The sequence below is a fragment of the Brassica napus genome, chromosome C3 (assembly GCF_020379485.1).
Source record: "Brassica napus cultivar Da-Ae chromosome C3, Da-Ae, whole genome shotgun sequence".
Lineage (NCBI taxonomy): Eukaryota > Viridiplantae > Streptophyta > Magnoliopsida > Brassicales > Brassicaceae > Brassica > Brassica napus.
Window position 1 is genome coordinate 7,676,795 of NC_063446.1, and position 12,724 is coordinate 7,689,518.

The 12,724-nt window shown below is 31.8% G+C and overlaps 2 protein-coding genes and 1 pseudogene across 2 annotated transcripts; 2 read left to right on the forward strand and 1 right to left on the reverse strand.

Annotated features, from left to right (window-relative positions):
- The first annotated feature begins 1,125 nt into the window (after positions 1-1,125).
- On the forward strand, positions 1,126-4,455 carry LOC106350072 (ankyrin repeat-containing protein ITN1-like). The gene is made up of 2 exons (XM_013790015.3): positions 1,126-2,318; positions 2,721-4,455. The coding sequence occupies exons 1-2, from the start codon at positions 1,743-1,745 to the stop codon at positions 3,552-3,554; spliced, it is 1,410 nt and encodes a 469-aa protein (XP_013645469.3). The 5' UTR covers positions 1,126-1,742; the 3' UTR covers positions 3,555-4,455.
- A 4,260-nt stretch (positions 4,456-8,715) lies between these two features.
- On the forward strand, positions 8,716-9,949 carry LOC106349649 (annotated as a pseudogene).
- A 162-nt stretch (positions 9,950-10,111) lies between these two features.
- On the reverse strand, positions 10,112-12,114 carry LOC106346014 (transcription factor ILR3). The gene is made up of 5 exons (XM_013785252.3): positions 11,695-12,114; positions 11,208-11,273; positions 10,965-11,042; positions 10,706-10,868; positions 10,112-10,622 (listed from the first exon to the last, which is right to left on the reverse strand). The coding sequence occupies exons 1-5, from the start codon at positions 11,826-11,828 to the stop codon at positions 10,347-10,349; spliced, it is 717 nt and encodes a 238-aa protein (XP_013640706.1). The 5' UTR covers positions 11,829-12,114; the 3' UTR covers positions 10,112-10,346.
- Between the last annotated feature and the right edge of the window lie 610 nt (positions 12,115-12,724).

Here is a 12,724-nt window from a genome sequence, read left to right on the forward strand (position 1 = left end):
TCCTAAAACGAATAAAACTGCCTAATTTATTACTTGTCTTTTCAGTTACATTAATGAAATATGCTTAAATGAATTTAAACTTCCTATTTTATTGTTTATCTTTTTCAGTTACCTTAATGAAATATCGTTAAATAAATTTGGACATAATGTCATTTAATCAACAAAAAAAACTCATGAGTTATCCTTACGTGCATAATTTTAATAATGGAGATTTTAAAAAACGTGCATCATTAAAATGTTACATAAAACATACAGCACTAATATATAACATGCATAAATAAAACTAGAATTTGACTCACACAATTGTACGGATATTATTTTCAGTTGATTAAATTAAAAAATATTTATTTATTCAAAAAATATTTAAGAATGGCTATGTTTTTAAAAATGATATGCTATTATTTGCTCATAACTCATTTGTCATTTACTAAATTATTAGAAATAAAATTTTAGCATAATATAACTCAGTTGTCATTTGCTAAATTCTAAATTTATGGTTTTTATTTATATTTTTCATTATTTAATTATAATATTTTCATTTTATATTTGAAAGAGAAATGAATTTTCTTTCAAACAATATTTTTGTAAATGTATTTTTTTTTAAATAATCAATTTAAATTGTTATTATCATTGAATATAATTATTTTTGACATAATTTGAGTTTTCGTTTACATCAAAACTTATCATATTTTAGGATAATTTTAATTTAAAATATAATTTTCATATTTTACAAACAAATTCTAAAAATATTTTCTAAATATTTTGTTATAATTTTTTAAAAAAATATTGAGTTGCATTTCAAATAAAAAGGTAAAGATATTAAAAATATTCTAATTAAAATATGTAAAAATTAATATAGTTTTAAGGAAATGGTCAAAAAAAAATTACACATAAAAAAATCATGATTTTTGTTAACTAGGCGGATCATTATTTATATGATATCGCAAACGAAAGAAAAAATTATGTTTTTACAATTATCTAATTAACTATGTATACTCATTTTTTTATATTTTTTATATGATATCACACATTCATAAAAAAAATAGATAGTTTAAGATGCAAAAAAAATAAATATTTACTTAATGAATATAATATGAATGAATTTTACAAATACATCATTTAATAAAATAAATAATTAAAAACTGAAAATTCATACCCGCGCTTGCGCGCGGATCAGGATCTAGTGGTTACTTAAATTTAGAATATTATATGACTAACCAATGAAATTTAAACCATTTTACAATCTCTAGCTAAGTGAATCATCATAATACTCAAACCCATTATAGGATAGAGTTTCTTATTCGTAGATATTCAGAGTGTGAACTGAGCACATGTCATAAATTAGTGACATTTGCTATAAGCTAATATTTAGTTTAGACTTAAAGAGTAGTTGACAAAAACTACAAGTTTGTTTTTAAGTTTTTTTTCTTAACTAGTGGACCTTTAATCTAGTGGACCCTAAAAGTGGAAGAAGTAATTAAATTTCTACATGTATATATTTTAAAAAAAAACTGAAATGAAAAATTTATGCAAGGATGTCACGTATAAATCGAACAATGGTCAAAATTTTCATTCAATATATAAATTATTAAAAAAATTACGAAAAGAGTATGGCTGACTTTAGAGAGCAGTATATAAGGGTAAGAGTATGCATCTAATTAACTTAAAACAACAAAGACAATTGGTCTACTTCTCAAATTGATCCAAAGACCAAAGATTCCTAAAGCTGCTTGAAACTAAAAATGGCTCCACAAAAATTCATCAGAAATGGCATGACAAGTTTACCTCGGCTCGTAGAAGAGTATCTCTCTATGTTGAAGGAAACATACGAAGGAACGGGATTGCACCTAGCCACGCAACAAGGGGACGAGGTATATGCAAAGAAAATAATCGAGCTCTGCCCTTCCTTAGTCAGTTCCACCAATTCCAAAGGGGACACTTCTCTTCATGTTGCTGCTCGTTTGGGATGCACAAGCATCTTAATTTGGATGTTAGAGTCCATAAAATTGCATAACGCATGCGAGGAAAAAAACCTAGATGCAGAAATGATGAATAATGATGGCTTAACACCTCTGCATTGTGCTGCAATGAAGGGTTCTATTGAAATCCTTAAGGAATTTCTCAATAGGGCTCCCTCTTCTTTCTACTCAGTCACGTTAGAAAAGAGAGAAACTGTGTTTCATATAGCTGCGAGACACAAGCAAAACGAAGCCTTCATCTCAATGGCAAAGAGTGACAACTTAGGCCAACTTCTCTACCAGCTTGACATAGACGGCAACACGGTGCTTCACGTTGCCGCCTCCGTAGGCTCTATTGCGGTAAATTTTCTGCCTCACTCTTCTTTCCTTTTTTTGTATATTGTGCCTAATTAGACTCAAAATGTAAAATCTTATAGGAAATATATCTAAAACATAGTTTTCTTTGTATTATAATTTCATTTATCAACCTCATCTAAAGAGCCAAATTGCTTTCAGTTTTCCACCTTAAATTTCACTTCTTTAATACTACTTGGTAACTGCTTGATTATTTAAGGGAACTGCCGAAACACAAAAAAACAAAAGGGAAAATGATTATTTAATAGTATAAATGAGAAGGAATACTAGCTAAATGATTTCAAAGTAATACTTTCATACAAAGCTATATACTCCATATGATTTGAAAACTTAAAATATGAGGTTTTGTTGTTGGTTTCCTGATTTGATTAACATATTACATTACAGCTGGTAAACTATATAATGGAGGAGACAAACGTAAAAGTCACCACGAAGAACAAGAACGGTTTTGTAGCGGTTGACCTTCTCAACGAAGAGGATAAAGATTTCCTTAAGCTATCTAACGCTCTGATGTGCGGTCAACGCTCTTCAAGTCCTAGAGAGATTGGAAACCAAACAAAAGCAGTGATTCTTCATCGTGCAGACGATGACACGATAAAGAAGCGCCAGAAGGAGATTCTAAGATTTCAAAGTAGTGATACTCCAAACAAAAAATTTGAGATGCAATTGGAGGCTTTGCAAAGCGCTAGGAATACTCTCGCCATTGTCGCGGTCTTGATTGCATCTGTTACTTTCACATGCGGTTTAAACCCACCTGGTGGGGTCTATCAAGAAGGATTCTCCATTGGGAAATCAACCGCGGGGAAAACCATAGCTTTCATGATCTTCTGGATAAGCAATAGCATTGCGTTGTTTACATCAGTGAGTATGGTCATTCTTCTCCTCAGCATTATACCTTACAGGGAGGACTCGCTTTTAAAGTTCTTGGTTATAGCTCACTGGATGATGTGGGTGGCTGTAGCAGCCATGGCAAGTGCTTATGTCTCCGCGGGATTGGTAACTTTACCTCATTTTGGAGAAACCAATTGGTTAATCTATGCCACTGTTGCTATTGCTAGCTTGACGCTAGGCGGTATGTTTGTTTATCTACGGTTTAATCTGGCTAAATGCATGTTTAGGAAGGTTACGCTTCTTAAATGCTTGTCTACTCCGCCAGTACGCAAGAATGGATACGTAGACATGGCGGCCAATATCGAGAAAGGCTACTACTCTTATTGCTGAATTCGTATTTAATATATAGGAATCAAGTAATATGTTTTTATAAGTGTTTGACGTTTATAATTTCCAATTGTTTAGATTCGATGACGTGAGATATGTCGTAAGAAAACAAAAATGATTTCAGATAATGATTAATGCAAGTTTATTTGACCCCAAAATTGAATACACAAAATAGTTTTGAGTTTTCATGCAAGATATTAGATTGCCGTAGAACTAGGCCCTAGAGGGTTTTCATGACTAGCCAGCAAAACTTACAAAGGAAATGGACAAAAAGGACTTCTTGTTTGGGTGGGGCGAATAGAATAACTGACCAAAAATGGGTCGATATGGTATCGGTATTAGGGAGGAAATTAGTCCTCAAAAGTAAATTATGAAGTTGAAGCTCCGATGTCTTTATTCAAAGACTTTATTTAGAGGTAAAAGTGTCGATTCAGTTGAATTGTCAGGAAGTGCAAGAGTCTAGAGAATGTTACCCTTACAACGTGTATAGTAGGAAACATTTTTTTGCATTATGGAGCTTTACCATATCTTTAAAGCTTCCGGCAACAAAAACTGGTTCTGAGAGCGAAAGAACAGAGGAAATGGAGAAAACAATTAGATGATGAAGGAGTGTAGGTGGGATTAGTCGTCTCTGAAAAATTGATTTTTACATTTTTGTACATTAATATTTATTTTTCGTAATTAGTATTATATATTTTAGATGAGTCGTAATATAACTAATGGTATTCAAAATCTGGACGGAATCGGGTAATATGGTTAGTTTTTTTATTTAGATATTTTTATATTCTTATACATCAGAACCAAACTCATTCATACCCAAAAAGATCTAACTCAAAACCCATATATAAATTTAAAATATTCAGGTGGAACCTAATTAAAAAATCGATATCCAAAAAAAACAACTCGTACCTAAATGGATAGCTAATATTCATGTCTAATTGATTTTATAAACTAATAAAAATATTTTTTTTCTATGTGTTTGGCTAATTTAAGTGAAATAGAAATAATTTTTTATTAAGTAAAATATTTATATGGAGTGAAAAATTAAGTGACAATAACTATAATACATTATATTATTTTGATTTAAGTTATTATTTTATTCACAAAAACATTTTTTTGAATTATGTTTTTGGCTACGTAATTTTTCACTGGTTGAAATTAAAAAAAAAATTAGTAAAACAAACTAAACATAACGTTTAACCATATGCAAAATCCAATTATTTTACATTTTTGATTTTATAATTAGTACAAGATTAAATATTGATTAATTAATAAATAAAAATATGCAATATTATTATTATTGTAATATAATTAATGATGTAATGTATTGTTAAAATAATATAATTATTGAAATTGTTAAACTGATTCAAATATGGAAAGACAATTAATGTAATTATATTAATGAAAGTACTAAAATGACATTTTACTTTTTTTTATATTGTTATTTAGGTTTCCAAACAGAATCAAAATGTATTTCAGTTTTAATAATATAAACTCGAGTTTGACCTATGCGACTGCACATGTATTTATTTTCAATTTTATAAATAAATTTTTGTTTTGTACAAATTATTTAATATAAATTTATAGTTTACACATAATATATAGTTGTTTAATATGACATTTAAACATAGTAATTCTATTTATCACATTGTTAATTTTATCACCCATATTTTTATCATATAAATTTATTGTATTCAATTTCTTGTGGACTTTTATTTATATTAAAATATTCTACCAATATTACATTAACGGAATAATTTATATTTTATTTATATATTATATAGATGATTATTTCATGTGGTTTTGTTTTTAATTATTAATAATAAATAATGAGATATATAATTATATAGTTTTAAAATGATATTGCGTTCTAAATTGAGTAAAGGAATACATAAATCAATTTATGTGACTTTTACATGTTATTTTACGTATTTGTAAATTAATTATGTTCTACGTTTAACATTATATTTTTAACCATAAATTGTATCATTCTACATTGAGTTTCATTTAAGAAATCCCACATGTATAAATAGTTGGATTTATATATTTTTTGCCAGCAGTTGGATTTATTTATATGAAAATAATCTACTTATAATACATTAATAGATTGTTTTATATTTTATTTATATATTATATAAATTTATTTTTGTGTGGTTTTTTACCTTTTCATTATTATTAATAAATACTGATAATTTTTAATGTCTTAAAGTTTTAAAAACTATGTAATAAATTTAGTAAATGAATAAAATAATTTCAAATGTCACTAAAATTATGAAAATTAATGTTATATATGATTTAGTGCATAGAATTTTGAGGAAGAAGAGTTACGTTGATGGATCTTTGCAAAGAGAACCAATTTATGTATAGTATTGATGTGCATTAAAGTGTTTTATTGCATCAATATAATCCTTATAAATTTTAATGTATTTACAAACCTATATAAGTTTAAGAAAAGGAAAAATTTCAATATTGGCAAGGAAGAAGAGTTATGTGGGGGAGGTCTCAGCAAAGAGACAAATGATGATAGATTATTTTTTGTGTATAGTATATTTTGTATTTAATATTGATGTATATTAAAATTTATAGTATTATGTGCAATACGTAAGTAAAATAATTATACTGAAATCTTTGTTCAATTTATTTACCTGTCGTGTGTTGAGGGAGTTATGGAGTAATTATTTGAAATAACGCAGTATATGAATAGAATTACCGTCGACTTTTGACTTCCATGGTGAGCAAAAGAGAGTCATAGTTACCAAGCCCAAACTTTTGAGCCCATTATGTCTAGAACTTTCTTTTTTTGGGAACTAGTATTTTACTCCATCTATTTCAAAATACATGTTTTAGATTAGGCACAACTATTATAAAATTTATTTTTTATTCAAAAAATATTATTAAAATATAAATTAAAAATTATTTAACCAATCTCAAAACAGAATATAAAATATAATTAGTTACACAGTTTTTGATAAGAGATAATGTGTGGAAAATCCCCAATTAAAATCCAAATTTGCTGAATACCCATAATTATGAATAACCCAAAAATGAGTAACTTTTTGATACTGTACAGACGAAAATGCCCTTATGCTTTGTCGAATACAAGTAACTCTAGATCTATCAACTAAATATTTACATAGCAGGTAACAATCTACATACCAACTAACATATCTGCTAATAATTTCAGTATCATCTAACAATCTATGTATCAAACAAATGTATCGACTAACAAATCATATATCAGTTAATGAAACTATTAACAATTAATTAGTTATTTATTAAATAGCTCCAAATCTATTTGTAACAGCTAACACTTCATGTATCGATTAAGAATCCATTAAAATCTAAATAATAGCAGGTAAGTAATAAAATACCTACTAACGTATATATAATCTAAAAGTTGATTGTGATTCGAAATTGGAAACATTGGAATTGGGTGAGATAATAACATTAGCATTATGGATGTTAAAAGAATCAGAATAAAAAAATAAAGATTTGTGTTGAATTAGAAGATGATTTGAAGAATTTGTACAAGAGATAACGAAATTAGAACATATAAAAGGGAGAAGAGAAAGAGATATAAATAAGGATATTATAGTCACTAAAAATATTAAAAAGAAACAAAGTTATATTGCAAATTACATGGGTTTCTGAGTGCATCTACGCCAATTACTCTTTTGATAAAGTTAAAAGATACATTGAAATATCAAAACATTATTTATTTTGAAACATAAAAAACTCACTGAAACCTCATCTATTTTGAAATGGAGGAAGTATTATTTTTGCCATCTCTTTCATCGCCAATTATTCATCGCCGCTTCTCGCTCTCTTCTCTGCCGTTTCGTCTCTTTCTTCCTCCCAGCCGCCACCGCCGTTTTTTTCTCCCAGGTGCACTTTTTTGGTTTGTTAAAAAACTCTATTTCTTAGTGAAACTGAACAATTAGAAAAATGCAGATCCTTTGTTCTTTCTAGGGTTTTTGTTCTTCCTGGATCTGATTTTGTTTAAGACCAGTACTGTTAGGTTCTTATTTTCCTTTTGAAATCTTGCTGGTCATATCAATGTTGATATCTGTTGCTGCTCTTTTTGTTTTTTTTTTTGGCAAATTTCAGGAAATCTTAGCTATGAGTATCCATATGATTAGCAGGACTGTTCGCAGAAATTCAATAGGAGTGGCGTTCATATGTGCATGTGACAAACGCATTGGTGCTCAAGTCTTCCGGAACAAGCTATTCTTCATTCTTGTTAGTTCAGAGATTAATCTTGTGATGCTGTTGAATGGGTTGGAGAAGAATGAATGGAAGTGACAGTGGTTTGTCCGCATTGCCATAGCGGATGCAAATACAAAGGCACCGCTGGTTCTAGGACATTTCACGTTATTAGCTGAGTTTGTTTTTGTGTAATATGCTTTTATTACTATAAAAAAACTCAATGTTTGTTTAGTATGCTTAGAAAACAATCAAAACCTTTCGTGTGTTTGGATCTTTTGTATATTTTTGTTTGGATAACAATCAAAATATGATAATGTCCCCAACATTTGCACATCACACAAAACAAGCTGTCAGCTAAATCAATGTTTACCTAGTGCATGGTAGATTGATGAGCCTAATGCAATTGTTACCAAGGGCGTATTGGTTATGCTGCATAGTGACTGACTTAAGTTAAGAACCACCAAAAACAAATCCACAAGAGATCAAGTTAAGAGACGTTATTATTGTTCTGTTTTCATGGTTTGGAGATGTAATTGTTTATCATTGACAATGGAATTTTGGAAAAGAAAAAACACCCATTCATTACTTGGGAATTAGACTTGGGACTTAACATCTGGAATCCGGATTCGATTCAAATTCCGCTCTGAAAGTAGCATATATAGAGTGTCTAAATTCAAATAGTAAAATCTTGAATTCGTCAAAACCAAATCTAAGTCTAGATATTTTGATTTTTATGTCCAGATATCCAGACCCAAATTCATATTTTTAAATATATTAAATTTTTAATTTTATTAATCGTTATATTTGATATATTTATATTTATACATAAAAATAGTTTTACAGTATTTAATTTTAATTTTAAATATTATATTATATATATTTATAAATCATGTATAAATATTTAGTTTATGTATTATTTTTAGAATCAATGTTAACCTAGTGCATGGTAGATTGATGCTTAGCTCTTAAACTAGCCAACGAACATTCAATAAACGCAGCCGCACGTCTCCAGCTTCCAGAAGCCGAGCTAGTGCCAACTTTGGTCGACAACAACTACTTTCACTTTGTCTTGGCTTCAGATAATATTCTTGCAGCCTCGGTTGTGGCTAAGTCTTTGGTTCAAAACTCTCTAAGACCTCATAATTAAGATTGTGCTTCACATCATAACGGATAGGAAAACTTATTTCCCAATGCAAGCTTGGTTCTCATTGCATCCTCTGTCTCCAGCGATCATTGAGGTCAAGGCTTTGCATCATTTTGATTGGTTATCTAAAGGGAAAGTTCCGGTTCTGGAAGCTATGGAGAAGGATCAGAGAGTGAGGTCTCAGTTCAGAAGTGGATCATCGGTTATCGCCGCTAGTAAAAGCGAAAACCCTGTTGTCGTGGCTGCTAAGTTACAAGCTCCTAGCCCTAAGTACAACTCCTTGATGAATCACATCCGTATTCATCTACCAGAGGTAAACTTGATCAGTGTGACTGGTGAAGAATGCTCTGACCATTTAAGACTTCAACAACTTCTTTGTTTTTTGCAGTTGTTTCCGAGCTTAAACAAGGTTGTGTTTCTTGACGTTGTGATCCAAACAGATCTTTTACCGGTTTGGGACATTGACATGGATGGGAAAGTCAATGGAGCAGTGGAGACATGTAGAGGAGAAGACAAGTTTGTCATGTCAAAGAAGTTCAAGAGTTATCTCAATTTCTCAAAACCAAGAAACTTTGATCCAGAGGAATGTGCTTGGGCTTATGGGATGAATGTGTTCGATCTAGCTGCTTGGAGGAAAACTAACATAAGCTCCACTTACTATCATTGGCTTGACGAGGTAAAATCAAAAGTCACTAACTAGCTAACAAACACTAGTAATCAACTTAACTTGGACCATTTTCATGTTTGCAGAACTTAAAGTCAGACCTGAGTTTGTGGCAGCTGGGAACTTTACCTCCCGGGTTGATAGCTTTCCACGGCCATGTCCAGACCATAGATCCGTTTGGCATATGCTTGGTCTCGGATACCAAGAGACCACAAGCTTCTCCGATGCTGAAAGTGCAGCTGTTGTTCATTTCAATGGAAGAGCTAAGCCTTGGCTTGATATAGCGTTTCTTCATCTACGTCCTCTTTGGGCTAAGCATCTTGATTCCTCTGATAGGTTCATCAAGAGCTGTCACATTAGAGCATCATACTAATCACATACTTATAAGTTGGCTAAAACCCAGAGAAGAGTAAACACAGATCATGTTTTGCTGTCTCTCCTGTTTCTAAATTTTTTTTACTTCCACACTCGTATGGTGAGAAAGTGAAAACCCATTCTATGTATTACTGTAAGAAACCATAATGTGAGAGACGATTTGACAAACTCTACTTAAATTTACATGTGAATAGATAACATTGCGTCAAGCAATTGGAGTTTACAATGTCATAACATCGTTCCAACAGATAACAGTTATATAGCCATAACACCGATAAGACTAAAGAAAGCTGAGGGAGAGGAGAGCAAAACAAATGGACTTTTCTTTTCTTTTTTTCAGAGGAAACAAGAAGCAAACCAGTTGAAGATTCTTTTTTTTTTCTGGAGGTTTGTTTTTCTCCCAGTTTTAAGCAACTGGCGGACGAAGGACATGATCCTGAGAAGTATCGACTGAAGCAGGAGGCATGAACTGCCACATGGCAACTCCAGGGTAACTAATGAATGGCACCATCTTGTTTCCAGGAGCTTGGCCTTGTGCAGAAGCAAAAGCAGTTGGCATCATAGGTGAGGCTGGGAAGAAGCTTGGTTGAGGAGGAGCATTCATGGCTTTCAGCTGTTGCTCCAGCTTATCTTTCTCTGTCTTTAGCCTTTGCTTCTCATCTCTCAGCTCGTTTTTCTCGGTCTGATCAAGATCACAAGGAAACTAGTAAGCATTCAGATGGTTTTATATGGAGAAAGGAGGATTACAAATAGAAGAAGTTTCACCTTTAGCTCTTTGATTTTGTCATGAAGACTTGAATTGGAGTCCTTCAACTTCTGTGCCTCGCCACGTAGCTGTGTCACCATGCGGAGAGCATCGACCAAGATTGCAGCCTTGTCTGTTTTGGGAGGATGTCCGGGCTCCAAAATCACAGCCAATTCCATAAACCTGTTATTCATTTTAACAAAGGTGATATAATTTTCAATTCCTACAATAGGAAAAAAGACGTAAAATACAAAAAAAAAAATTAAAAAAAAAGATTACTTGTCGTTCAGCCTGTCACGTCGCTGCTTCTCCCTACATGCTTTCGAGTTAGTGGCAGATGATGATTCACATCTCGACCTGAGAAAAAAAAAAGTAATAAAACGTTGTCAAGCCAAAAATATATATTTCAAGGCAATGAACCCATTTCTCCTAAAAAAAGGTTCCAGAAAGTTTGCTAGAGTTTAGTGATTCATTTGAATAGTGGTGCAACAAGTGGAGTTGAGGAGGAGAAGGGAGCTTTACCTCTTTCTGGAGACAGGAGGTTCCTTGCTGGCTTCAGAACTGCCAGCCGAGCCATCAACTCCCACGCTGAACCAACAAGAAAGACATCAAAGCATCTAAGTTAATAATAATACAATGCAAAAAAACTTACAGCTGCTCACTTCCAAGGAAGAAGATGTATTAAAAAAAAAACATTGACATGGTAAAGTCAAACTAGCCACTCAGATAGAAGGAAAGAAGGAAGGATCCTATCCACAAAAAAGGAATCTAATTCCCACCTGATAAAGTGATAGAGATCAACCGATTATTCCCGAATCAAGAAACATGGCAGACACAAACACAGTTGACTTTGGATAAACAAAAAACAAAAGACCTGTCCTGAAGACTTGAACCAACTGTAAGAGGATGATATCTCAGCAGCTAAAGAACCAAAACATTAAACTAAAGTTCTTACAAAAACAGTTCCGAACCGTAACTGAATCAGACAAGAGAGGAAGAATAAGGAAACCTGGAGTTGTTTGAAGAGACGCCAATAGGTTGGTGAAGAGGCCAAGAGAAACCAGGACCTTGGATTGTGAAACTCCCCCCGTAGTCAGCATCGATCAGGTCGCATATCCAATTACCGTTTTCGTGCGACAACATCTCCTGATACTGATTTAAAAAGGACGGTGAGTGTTCGTTACTCTCGGGGGAGTCGAATCTTACCGGCGGCGATCAGCGAGATTGTGGAAGGAAAGAGGGAGCTTTCTTTAGCCGAAGCGGTTTCTGCTTTTATTTTTTAGTTGGTTGCAGAAGGAAGGAAGGAAGAAGAAGAAAAACCGTTGGGAGGATAGGAGAGGAGAGGAGAGGAGTTGTGGAATCCAGAGATTATTGTTGCTTTCACGCGCTGCGCACTCTTCATCTCTTTCAGTCTTTCAAGGCCCATATTTTATATATAAAGTAGACTTTTTCCTTCTACCGACAAGTGGCACGGGGGTTTGCTGCCACGTGTCATTTTTTTGTCTTTTTACATTTTAGATCCTTCTTCTTTTAGATTATTGCAATTTGGTTCACTATTTTCTAATTATACATTATCTAATCTTTCTCACACTAACCATCATCATTTGAATTTTGCTAATATATTTTAATCTATTTTATTGTTCAAAAAATTGCAAAACGAATAAAGAAATAAGTAAAAAATATAAATGTACTTTAAATATTTAATTTATTCGCAGCTAAAAATAACATAAACTTTCGTTATTTTATTATTTTTTACTATTTTCTATTATTTCATTTACTTTCGTTATATTTATCTTAATATTAACCAAACTAAAGCAGAACACATAATTTAAACATAAAACCACCATAATCCCAGAGAAAAAAAATGCCAAAGAAACACTAACTCAATAAAGGTCCAGAGCTCAAAGGCGATCAAGAACGAAAACTAACTTACCCCACTTTATCATAGAGTATCTTGGCCAGAACAATCAAAAGTCAGTAAAATGTAGAAATATAATCTTCAGATAAAGCAATCCCTCGAACACAAATGAGCGTGATCA

What these genes read in the sequence shown, in the direction of transcription:
- LOC106346014 (XM_013785252.3), bottom strand. Translation starts at nt 11,828, where the DNA reads ATGTTGTCGCACGAAAACGGTAATTGGATATGCGACCTGATCGATGCT. An exon ending in GTCTCTTCAAACAACTCCAG is followed by an intron (nt 11,274 to 11,694) that starts GTTTCCTTATTC and finishes TTGTTGGTTCAG; the next exon opens with CGTGGGAGTTGATGGCTCGG. An exon ending in ACAAAATCAAAGAGCTAAAG is followed by an intron (nt 10,623 to 10,705) that starts GTGAAACTTCTT and finishes GATCTTGATCAG; the next exon opens with ACCGAGAAAAACGAGCTGAG.
- LOC106350072 (XM_013790015.3), top strand. Translation starts at nt 1,743, where the DNA reads ATGGCTCCACAAAAATTCATCAGAAATGGCATGACAAGTTTACCTCGG. An exon ending in CCTCCGTAGGCTCTATTGCG is followed by an intron (nt 2,319 to 2,720) that starts GTAAATTTTCTG and finishes ATTACATTACAG; the next exon opens with CTGGTAAACTATATAATGGA.